Source organism: Podarcis muralis, chromosome 7 (genome assembly GCF_964188315.1).
Source record: "Podarcis muralis chromosome 7, rPodMur119.hap1.1, whole genome shotgun sequence".
Taxonomy (NCBI): Eukaryota; Metazoa; Chordata; class Lepidosauria; order Squamata; family Lacertidae; genus Podarcis; species Podarcis muralis.
In genome coordinates this window covers 14,464,203-14,476,643 of record NC_135661.1, presented here as the reverse complement: position 1 = coordinate 14,476,643, position 12,441 = coordinate 14,464,203, and the positions used below count along the sequence as shown (strand labels likewise).

Below are 12,441 nucleotides of genomic sequence, written 5' to 3'. Positions count from 1 at the left end.
ATACATACATACATACATACAACCAGTGCCTTTTTTCTTTAAAAAATGATTAGGGGTACTCTGATTTTGACTCAAGAAAATCACCATTTTATAGCTCAAATCACGAAAAATAAATACAGTAAATGGACAAAAGTACAAAGATTCACAAAATGTTTAGGGGTATGCATACCTCTGCGTCAGCGGCGTCCCCACCCCCAAAAAACCCACTGCATACAACCCAGGCAATAAGGTTTATATGCACACTTTATTCCAGCCTTGGAATCAAAGTGAAAAGTGCTGCCATCTCAGCGAGGTTCAGTCTAGGGTTTACCCAAAACCACCTGGCAGGCCAACTTCAATGAGGCCCAGAGATTCCACACTACTATCCTAAGTGGACCATTAACCTCAAGCGCACAGAACAAGAGACCAAAAACCTTTGGTTCAACTTGGGAGACTCATGTACATTTCTCTGGTGTCGTAAAGTGCTCTCACTCTGAAGGGTATATCCAGGCAAGCCTTCATAAGCCAGAGCCATGGCTCAGCTAGAGGCCTGGTCAAAAACAGCTGAAAGCTCTCTTCTGTGCTCCTGGGTTCATACAAGATAGACAACACGGTCATGAGATTAAATCAAGCAGACTCAGGTACAAGAATCAGCTGAACAAAAAAAATCTTAGGATTCCAAGGGGGAAATGACCCAACAGAGGTGTAAAGGAAGATAGTGAAACAGAGTTGTTGCAAGTGTCAATCAGATCACAGTCCATAAGACCAGAAAATTAGAGAAAGGCCTTGACCATACTGGAAAATCCACCAAGCATACATATTATCTCCACAGCAAGCCACCTCTCCCACCCCAGCCACGTCAGGAGCTGTTTGGCCACTCAGCTGAAGTCCTGGGCATCGTACCACCCCCTTGTCACAGCCCAGTCAACATTGTATGGAAGAGAAGCCACTACATGAAAAATGTTGGGGCCTCTTCAAATTAGCAAGAGGGGTTGGCAGGTGTAGTCTGCAACATGTCATTGGTGCAATTATAGTGCATTAGTGGTGGATTCATACTGAACTGTCCACACATCATTCTAGCTTACCAGTTCTTCTGCTATGCTTCCCCAATGTTACTTGTTAAGTTGTGGGTGAACACGTCAGACAACACAGCAATTCTTCAAACAGCTCTTGCTTATTCACAGGCCAGAACAGAACTGAACTGAAGGGTTCAGCCAGCCTGCTTATATAGAGCTCCAGTACAACGCAACTGTAACAACTTTCTGTAACTATCCAACCACCGAACATCACTTTCAATCCCTTATTTGCCTATGTGGACCTGAGTGAAAACTATCTACAGTATCCCCCTGCTAGCCCAGGGTAAGAACTTCAGTACATAACATTACTGTTATTACTGTCAGGAGTATAGTACTGTACAACAAAAATGGGACCAAGCTCCCCAGAACATTTGCAGTACAAGGTGTTACAGGATTCCAGCAGGAAGTTATTGGACAGTCACCAATTAGAAGCAAAGCAGTACATCCACCCCAGAACTTTTGCACGTGTGAAGAGTATTAAAAGTTGGGATCACATATAAGTTGCCCAATACCATCATTAGCTTAAAACACCACAAATACATAATAAAAAGGAGGTCTGGAGGGGCCTTAAAAGCTATTATCCATTTTTGTATATCTTACCTCCAATACCAGTTCTACAACAGAGATCTAACAGCAGGGCTGGCCTGACCTGAGCCTTTTTAAGATTAAAAAAAGAGAACCCATGGTCTAACAATCAGTTTTTTAATGTACAAAGCAACAGTGGATAGTCAGGATCCCAATACAATTAAGGCATTGATTCTGTGCAAGGACCCTAGCAACCCACAGGCCCTGGGTGACCCAATAGAAATTGGCTAGTGAGGTGTTGGTAGGCCACTTTTATTCCAGCTTTGGGAAAGAAAAATGTTACCATTCCACCCACCCACATACCCCTTTATATTAATCTGCCTACCCCTGTTTTACATTTGCTGTGTAAATCTGTAAGAGAGCAGAGGCCACAGTATTATTTGTTAGAAGGAGAAAAGTGGGGGTAGCCCTACTATTCACAATAGCTGCGGGCAAGTACTTACACAGTGCCACCTACACACCATTAGCGTTTCCCATACACCCACCCACAAAGCAAGCAAGCAATGGAATATATTGGTGCAATCCCCTATATTTACCACCCAGAGGCAACAGAAGCCAGAGTTAAGTCAAAAGAAGAGGGCAAGGCCTCTGAACTGTTCTCATGGCAGCCTCAGCAAGAAGAAAACTCCTCTCACAACTTGAGGCATTTCAAAGTGCAAGGCTTAACTCCTTGCCAGAGAAATCAATTGTTCTACAGCTGTATCCAGCACAAAGGGTGGGGGGGGGGGAGAGAAAGAGAGAAGAAAGTGAGGGGGGGGGACCATCAGCCAAAGCCCTCCGGGGAGAAGAATTTATTCTCTTTGTAATACAGCTCCAATAACATTACAATTGACTTTTCCCTCCCACACCCTCCTCCGGCTCAAAGAGACAAGCCAGTCCCTTAAAAGGAAACAGCAGCTCAAACCAAGCGCCCTTGAATATACTATACTCAGGGGCACACGTAGACGCACACCCACCCACCTGCCAGCACACACAGGCACCCCAAACCAGCAATACTCTGAGTACCCAAATGAATGTCACCCTGCAAATGCTCACACATGTTCGTGCACCATGGATTACTCTACACAACTGACACCCAAGTGCATGCACAGCTTGCCATTCAATGGAAGTTGTGTCCGCAGTGGTCCATTTGCAGTGGATGCTGTGCTCATTGAATGAGATGTACATGCGTGTGAACCAGGCCCCTGATATTGCGCTAACAGCAGACCAGGCTGCAGCTGGGAGAGCCACCGCCTGGGAACACGGCCAAATTCCCACTAAGGCCACATTCACACCATACATTAAAGCACTGTCATGGCTTCCCCCAAAGGATCCTGGGAGATGTAGTTTGTTAAGAGCGATAAGAGTTGTTATGAGACTCCTTATTCCCCTCACAGAGCTACAATTCCCAGATTTCCCTGTGAAGGGGGATTAAGCTTTGTGATTCAAAGTATCTCAGGGGGCATTTATGGAAGATTGCTGCTCCTCCATGCACGCACCAGCCACATGATGTACCGTATTTTTCCGTGTATAACACGCCCCCATGCATAAGACGACCCCTATTTTATGGGAACGCAACAAAAAAAATGGGAGTTGCTGAGCTTTTGGGGGGGGCACCAACGCCAATTGGTAGTTGCCATCAAAATGACAGCCCTTATTTATTTATTTTTCTTTAAACCAGATTTCCCCTTTCCAAAGAAATTCTCCTAAATCAACAACCCCCCCCCCAAGCCTCTTGCCAGGAACATATTTGTGATTATCTCAATGGCTCATTTGCAATTAAGACCCTCAGAACTGTTGCCACCTTAATCGATTTCAAATCCTTCTCACAACCAAAGCCTCAAGAGTCTCATTTTAAAACAGTACTCTTACATAGGGCAAAGTGGATGAAAAAACTCAAAGCTGTTCCTTTGCCCCTTCCCCTTCTCTCACAGTAGCGCCATAAGCCACTTCCATGATTCTGCGATTCTCCTTCAGAAAGTGCTGGGGAAAAGCACAGCTGCCATGTTTCTTAGCTCGGGAAGTCCTGGCACCCGGGAGATCTGTCTCCCTCAACACTTAAAGGGGTGCCACCCCCAGGGCCCCATTTCCAGACATCCAGCATACTCTCTCACACTTGCTGGAGATGCCCTGGCAATGGCGGGCACTGCAGACACAACGCACAGTTCACACCAAAATGAGAGCAAGGCTGAATCCTTATCTATTTGTTTGGGGTGGCGCATTCAGATCCTGTGCGGATGGGCCCCTCTCTATGGTGCATGCATCCACACTGATTCAAAATGACTGTATCATTTTCCTGTGTTTTGCTGGTATTCTTCCCCACAGGGAACATTCTATCATGAAAAGCAGGCAACCAAATTGTAATAAAATAAAAACATGTTTAGGGCAGCAGCAGGGTTTTATGTGGCCAGTAAGTTCAACGCATGATGGCCTCAAGTGAAGCCTAATAATAATAATAATAATAATAATAATAATAATAATAATAATTTGTTATTTGTACCCCGCCCATCTGGCTGGGTTTCCCCAGCCACTCTGGGCGGCTTCCATAGAAACCAAAGATGCAGTAAAAATATCACAGATTAAAAACTTCCCTGAGCAGGGCTGCCTTAAGATGTCTTTCTAGAGAAACTCACACATATACAAGATTTCTAGCAGTATCAGCCTCATCAATTTCTCTACCGTTTCTATAGTGATGGCACTCCTCTCCCTTCAGGGCCTGCACAGGCCTCCTGAGGCCCTGCTTCTTCTCTGCTCTGAGCCTCTAGTAGTCCATACTTTCAGAAATCGCCATCCACGGGCCCTTAATTTTGGGATTTTTCAACCCCCTGCAATGCAGGAATCACAGCTCAAGAATCCCTGACAGATGACCACCCAACCTTTGAAAAATGTCCGATGAAATAAGAGTCGACAAACTTCTCTCTCTCCCTCTGTGAGTGTGTGTGGTGTCACAACTATGTGAGGAGAAATGCAACATGGCCAGGCAGATTACAAAGGACACCCTTGCCTCTGACACAGGAGTGCCTTAATTTTAAATGTTGGAAATGTAAAGAAACAGAAGGTACATTCTTTCACCTTTGGTGGACGTGCCCAAGGATTAAGGCTTTCTGGGAGACGATATATAATGAAATGAAAAAGGTATTTAAATATACCTTCCTGAAGAAACCAGAGGCCTTTCTCCTGGGCATGGTCGGCCAATTGGTGTCAAAGATGGACAGAACTTTCTTTATGTATGCAACAACAGCAGCAAGAATACTTATTGCAAAGTATTGGAAGACACAAGATCTACCCACCCTGCAAGAATGGCAGATGAAGGTGATGGACTATATGGAACTGGCGGAAATGACTGGCAGAATCCGAGACCAGGGAGAAGAGTCGGTGGAAGAAGATTGGAAGAAATTTAAAGACTATTTACAGAGATACTGCAAAATTAATGAGTGTTAAAATGATGTTGGATTGAAGTATAGGGGTTTTTAGCTGTAATGCTATAAAGGAATATGAAAAAATGGATTATTAACAGGTAAAAATTTAATGCTATAATATTTTAAGATTAAAGACTAGGTTAAATAAAGAGGAAAAGGATTTGCTGAACTAATAAAATGAACTGGAATACAAAAAAGGGAGGTGTGAGGAGGTCTGGGAAACAGGCAAATGAAAGTTAAGTAATGGAAAGATTGGATTGTTTTTAATCATTTTTATTTTGTATTTTTCTTTTTTCTGTTTTCATTTTGTAATCATTTGAAAATCTTAATAAATATCTTTTTTTTAAAAAGGAGTGCCTTAATTTAACCAAAATATGATGCAAGGCTCTCATCTCTGGACACTTACCTGGGATTAAGTTTCATTTCCCTTAATGGGATTTACTGATGAGTAAACATACGCAGGACTGTGCTGCATTTCACCAAGCAAAAAAAAAAAATCAATTTAAATCACATTTGCCATTTTGAAATCTGTTTGTTTCCTGAGGAACCATGTACACTACCTGGTTGCTCTAACAATTAAAACAGGCTGATCTCCAACTAAATAAGAGTGTTGATGCATCTGACGTGAATAATGCAAAACTTTTAGTCACACAGATCACATGCACTGCATAACCATAACAACAACAGCAACTTAGTTCTTCATTTGGATCCCTCCGTACACAAACAAGGATACCAAGCAATTTTCCTTACTTCAGAGCTTTCTGTGTGTTGAAACACGTTAGTGTGTCGGCTGTAGTGTGTGAGTGTGTAGGTGTGTCGCTCCTCCGGGGGCTGGAAAGGGGTTAGTTTAATCTTTGGTTTGCTAGTAAAATTGAATGACTGTGTCGCAAAATGATGTATGTCTAAAAAGTGTGTCACCAACATGAAAAGTTTGGAAAGCTCTGCCTGCTCGCTAGGCATCCAGCATTTTCTATAGGCAAAGGACTGTAGTTAGGAAGCAAAAATAGTGTTTCTCAATGATGGGAAGTCTTAGAAATGTGCTTTAACATGTTCTAAAACTGTTGAATCCATTTTAAAGTAGGTTATTTTAAAAGCATTGTTCCATATAATTGATCTTTAGCAAAACAATCAAGAGTTGTTTAGAGCTAAAACTGAATTTCTTTATTTCTTTAAAACATACTTCCAACTACAATCACAGCACTTGAGAAATAAATCTTTCAGCATTCACACTAAAATTTTGCCACGTTGCAGTATAAGTTAATATGCATCTATGTCCAGAAAACGTGCTACCTATTTGCATAAACCTGCAACAGCAGCATTCCTTATCTCCCCTTTTTTGCTCGCATAAAGCTAAAATCCTATCTGCAATGTTTTCTTTCTCCCACTCAGGTCTCTATATTCACTCACAGAAGAACAGTCTGCAGGTATTTTACACAACAGCTTCTGAAGAAGAGAAACTCAAATCATGAGAAACCTACATTTCATTAGCAGCATATATAGAGAGGACCACAACTATTCTTAACTCTCTCAGCTACTAGTTCAAATCGCAGGGTACAGAATTTGGAGCACGTCTTGGAAAATTTTCCTGTTTCCATATTCACAGGCTACCTATTATATCTTCCATATCTGAATTTACTGCATTACCAATCCTCTGGGCAGCAACTACAAAAGCTAGTTGGGAATAGTCAAAGAATAAAATAATGAGGAATTCTCTACCTATCCACATGCTAAGCAAAGTTATTTACTGCTGCTATTAAGATATTTATGTATCTCCTGTTATGCAGACATTTCAAGGCAGTGTGCAGAGGTATAATAAAATAAAATAAAATAAAATAAAATAAAATAAAATAAAAAATATGTTGCGAGATTACTCACTGCTTTCCTCTCAGTTTTGTTTTAGGACCAATGTGCTCTCAGGGCCCCCAAACGCCGTTATCAGTCACTTCTGGTGAACCCTTCAGTCTTCCAGAAAAAAAAGTCCAGGACTCTTCTACATCAACAGAAGTCTAGTGTATTCTTTTTTAAAAAAAAAAAAATATTTATTAGAGTTTAACAAATACAGAAAAAAGAAAAACAAACAATAAAAGGTTACAAAACTTCAAAAATAAATAAAAAAAGAAAAAATACAGTAAGAAAACAACAGTACATCAAAACATTAAAAAACAAAAAACAAAAACATTTAAAAAGCAAAAACATTTAAAAAAGAACAGAGGAAAAAAACCAGTATTTTCATGTCCTTATCTTTCATTTGCTTATTTCCTTGACTTCCTCACACCTCCCTTTTTTGTATTCTAGTTCAATTACCGGTAGTCGTTTCAGCAAGTCCTTTCCCTCTTTCTCAAATTTAGTTCCATAATTTGTCTTAACGCAATTTAGCCTTGAATTTTACACCTTTACCCATTATCAATCTATTCTTACTTAATTCTTAATAACATTTCTGCTAAAGCCATATAACTTCTTTCCAGCATCCTTCTAACATTCATTAATTTTACAATATTTCTGAAAATATGCTTTAAATTTTTTCCAGTCTTCTTCCACTGACTCTTCTCCCTGGTCTCGGATTCTGCCAGTCATTTCCGCCAACTCCATGTAGTCCATCAGCTTCATCTGCCATTCTTCCCGGGTGGGTAGGTCTTGTGTCTTCCAGTACTTTGCAATGAGTATTCTTGCTGCTGTCATAGCATACATGAAAAAAGTTCTATCCTTCTTTGGCACCAATTGGCCGACCATGCCCAGGAGGAAGGCCTCTGGTTTCAGAAGTCTAGTGTATTCTGCCTGGGTCAGACCACACCTGGAAGACTGTGTCCAATTCTAGGCACACAATTTAAGAAGGATGTTGACAAGCTGGAAGGTGTGCAGAGGAGGGCAACCAAGAAGATCAAGGATCTGGAAACTAAGCCTTGCGAGCAGCACTTGAAGGAGCTGGGTATGTTTAGCCTAGAAAATAGGAGACTGAGAGGAGATACGATAGACATCTTCAAATATCTTAAGGGCTGTCACATGGAAGAGGGAGCATGCTTGTTTTCTCCTGCTCTGGAGGGGAGGACTTGAGGCAATGGCTTCATGTTACAAGAAAGGAGATTCCAACTAAACATTCGGGAAAACTTTCTGGCAGTAAGAGCTTTTTGGTAGTAGAGGTTGGATGGCCATCTGTCATGGATGCTTTAGCTGGGATTCCTGCATTGCAGAGGGTTGGACTAGATGACCCTTGGGTCCCTTCCAACTCTAAGATTCTATTATTCCCATCCTGGAGGGCCTACCCTTATCAACTAATCTGTTCATCTGTCCCTTTTTAGTTACAGAACCCCTCAAAATCCTGTCCCTTTATTCAGGGAGCCAACTTCAATCTGCGTATCAGATAAGTCAATTCCCCACTTATTCCCCAGTCAGTCCTGCTTTCAGTATCGGTTTGTGGATCTAGTATGCTACCATCTTTAGTCTTCAAGGTCAGCTGCTCTCACTTGTACGTTGAGTTTTGCTTTGCATCCCCCCACATGCCAGAGGAAGAGCAGAGCATACACACACCCCGGCTGGCATTTCCTTGCATATAAGAATATAATTAAAATCAGGTTCAATCAAGCAGGCAGGAAGTTCTACAGAGGCTAGCATTAAAAGGCTGCAAATGCCGAGGTGAGCACAAAAGTTTTTAGCTTGTGCCAAAATTGCATCAAAGTTATTTCTGGGGGAGGCCATTCCAGAGTATGAAGGCCGCCACAGAAAATGCTGTAATCCTGGCTGCTGCAAAATATATTATCTACAGGCACTAGTGACACAACCAGGCGTGTCCCCAGTTATGATCTCAGTCACTGTGCAAGTCTGTACAGGAGAAGTCATTTTCGGATAACCTGGTCCCAAATGGCTAGGACCTTAAACCTGGGCTGGTAACCAAAGGTATTGCATGTCTGCAGGTAGAGGTACACTACTTAGAAACATAGCCACAGAATTCTGCACTAGCTGCAGCTTCCAAACCACAGTTACAGTAGGCAGACATACAGTTTGTAACAGTAATTGAGTCTTAATTTTTCCAAGGTCTGGGTCACCTGTCCACTCTTTTAGTGGTATCTGTTACTAACGGCTGCATGAAGCAAGTTGTAGCTCGCTAAAGTGGAAGTCCCAATAAATCTAGATTTGTTTGTTTCATTTTTACTTAATGTGAATTGCAGTTAAGCATGGTACAAAACACTAGCAATATGTGCAAATCAGGTCAGATCCACACAGCAGGACGATGCATCATTCTGAGTGAAGTCACCTTGTGTGGGACCTTCTTTCTTGAAGCCGTATTTGCCGAGAGACTCAATTGAAAACCTCTTTGTTCTTCACAAGTACCAACATGAATTTTGACCTCTTATGCTTTCCCTCACAAAGCTGCAATCATGGCTAAGCATTCTTATGCTATTATCTCCTTCTACTGTAGAAATCGGACAGGGAAAACATTTCTCTTCTTACTCAACTGAAAATTGAAGAGTTCATAAGCCCACTTCACTTGTTCCCTTCCCCTCCACCCACCCTGTACATAGTGAACTTCTGGAGGAAGACAAAGAGATAGCTTTGGGGGCCACGGCATTTAATGGACTGTAAGGGGAGCCTCTACAAAGAAATGGAAGGCCCACCCCAGACTTCACCAACCTAGTAGCCTCCAGATGTTGTGTCACCAAACCCAGCAGCAGAGTACCCAGATGGCACCAGGTTGGAAAAGGCTGCCCCCCCCCCCCCCGGTACAAAACTGAATGCATGCAAACTCTCTTTTCAGACAAGAAACCAAAGGTGAGTGGCAAGACCAAAGGCACAACCCCACTTACACACATATGCATGCATGCGCTATATGCTTGCAAGGAACAACACAGAAGTCATCAATTTCTCTCTTTGAAGGTGAAAATGAAGTCAAAGCTAAAAACTACGAGAGATCCTGCTGCCTGGGAACTCAACAGCTATTTCGAATCACTGAGAGTTTATATTGTATTAATTGTCATGATGGGTTTGTTTGTTTATTGCTCTATAAGCTACTGTGATTTTGATATTATTATAGTGATTGCAATGTTTGTTATTTTTTAATACTATTGTTCTTACCGTGAGCTGCTTTGAGATCAACATTTGTTGTTGGAAAAGCAGAATACAAATATTAAATCACATTCAAGTTAAGAGAGGCATTCCAAAATCCTCAACTCTTTCATATGCTCTTTGCCATTTCTATTGTTACTTTAACTCTATTCTATCACTGCCTCAAAAATTTAAATGTCTAAAGAGCTGAAATTAAACATGCCCCTCCTTCTACCCTTGCAGAGGGTGGGGGCAGGCAAGCACCATCATCTCCTCCTGAACTGATTTTTGTCTCTTAAGCGGCAACACAAAGGATGCCATGCGGACAGCAAGGAGGGGCTTCTCATTACCATCCCATTGATCTTCCTTGTTAAGGATTCCAGTTTTGTCCAATGCCTCACCTACTCCAGTAGCTGCTTCAAAAATCTATATTGTTTGGAATATTTAAGACTCTGGGGTTTCAAAACTTCCTACCTGGTACATTTTAACAACTTTTCAGCGGCCTCTTCCTTTGAATAGAGAGCAGGCTGTCCCTGCTCAAAAGAGGTCGTGTCTACCCATTAAAATCAAGAATGTCAAGGGGACCAACCATATAAACCAATGGGTTTTTATGGCAATATGGAAAAATATTTGGTATCATCTGCAACCAACCCCTTCCAGGCCTCAAACCAGAAAACAGTGAACCAGACAAAGGTAAGCACATTTTAAGGCCCATCAATTTAAATAGCAAAGGATTGTGCTTATTTAATAAGCTTGTCCTTACTTTTGTCACATCAAAAGTAAAAAAGCAGCCATGTTAGCCCCAAGGGGGGGGACACCCCAAAAACGAAATTAGAACAATATCTTCATTAGGAAAACAAAAAATATCACAAAACTGTGTTTGTGTTCTCCAGAATTCTTCATCAGGCCAGCTGGTAAATAAAGCAGCAGGTGCAAAACAAAATTTTGGCGTATGGCAACATCTGGAGTCTGCATCTGGACAGTCTTAAAATGGAATGTGAGAGAAAGCCGCAAACATTCCAACATCTCATCTTCAGGTGTTTATACTTTTTGTATGTTTTGGAAAATAATGAATTTAGCCACTCAACAGCAAGTCTAAACTGGAGGAAAAGGATCTTTTGCCACCTGAAGATGGGACTTCTCTCTCTCTCCCTAAAGCAACATTCCCTCCAGCTGCCAGGTAAAGTTACCCAATTTGGCTTTTTTATATACCTAGTACAGCACCTAAAATTATTTTCAGCCATTGTTAATGCTAAGACTTCCTTGTTTCTCTTTACTTTTCAAGGACTCTGAGTTTAGCCCAGGGATGGAGACAGACCAGAGTAACAGCCAGGGTTTTTTATTATTATTTCCAGAGATAAGGAATCAGCCATGGTTGTGTTTCTTATTCCCAGCAGGCCTGCACAGAACCTAAAAGGAGCCTCACCTCCATATCTGCTGCCTCCTCCCACATTCCGTCTTAAGACTAAGGGAGTCTCTTGAGGCACTAACAAAAGTTCCTTTCCTCCACCTTCACCAGCTAGTCAAGTGCTTCGCAATTGGGTGCCGTGTAACTCTCCGGGGGGCGGGGGGACCCTGGCACCTGATAACCCGGACGCAAAAGCTGAGTTGAGCTTTGTTGATGTTGAACTTTTTTTGGCAAAATCTCCAAACATCAACTACAAATTTAAAAACTTCCTGCCTCCCGCGTTGACCTCAAAGGTGGAGGCACCTTTCCGCACCTGTGAAGTCAAGAGGCCAATTACGCCACGCGCAAGAATTACCCTTCGCTTTCTGCTTGCAAAACGCGGGTGAGCTTCGGGCCGCGCAACTCCCGGCCACACTTTGCGCGCGCTCTCGTGCGATCCGCGCCCGAAGGAAGACAAGAGACACACGCACACCTCGTGCGCAGCTCTCTCAGAAGCGCCCCTGGGAGGATCCTCAGCAGCCCCGAGGGGTCGGAAGCAGCCCCACGGCGCACGCCCAGCGCAGGTCTCGGCTTCCGGATAGGATAGGAAGGAGAGCGGGGGTTGATCCGCTACCTTGGAGGTGGAAGGCTTGCTTTACTTCCAAGTAAGCGTGCGTAGAATTGGGCTGGACGCCTGTGCTCGCCTACTTAGGAGTAAATCTCACTGAGACGTTACCGCTGATGAAAAACGCGCGTAGGATTAGGGTGCCGCCTTTCCCCCCCTTTTTTTTAATAAGATATTTATTAAAGTTTTCAATTTTATACAAACAAAGAGAAAAACGCAGAAAAAATATTAAAAACACATAAAGTTCACAACTTATTTTTCAATAACATATTTCCCTGACCTCCTCATACCTCCCCTTCTTGTTTTCTAGTTCAAATTATTTGTTCAGCAAATCCTTATCTCATAACATTACAG

The 12,441-nt window shown here is 42.3% G+C and overlaps 1 protein-coding gene across 11 annotated transcripts in view; it reads right to left on the bottom strand.

The window, feature by feature from the left end:
* The window catches only part of GPAT2 (glycerol-3-phosphate acyltransferase 2, mitochondrial), a 71,070-nt gene extending 59,000 nt beyond the window's left edge, over positions 1-12,070 (bottom strand). For 2 of the 11 annotated variants that reach the window (XM_028741076.2, XM_077931241.1), the window contains exon 1: positions 11,502-11,623. In XM_028741076.2, coding sequence (XP_028596909.2) covers positions 11,502-11,528 — 27 coding nt within the window. In that variant the 5' untranslated portion in view covers positions 11,529-11,623. The other 9 variants (XM_077931247.1, XM_077931244.1, XM_077931243.1 and 6 more) reach the window with 9 other exon arrangements.
* Positions 12,071-12,441: the final 371 nt, after the last annotated feature.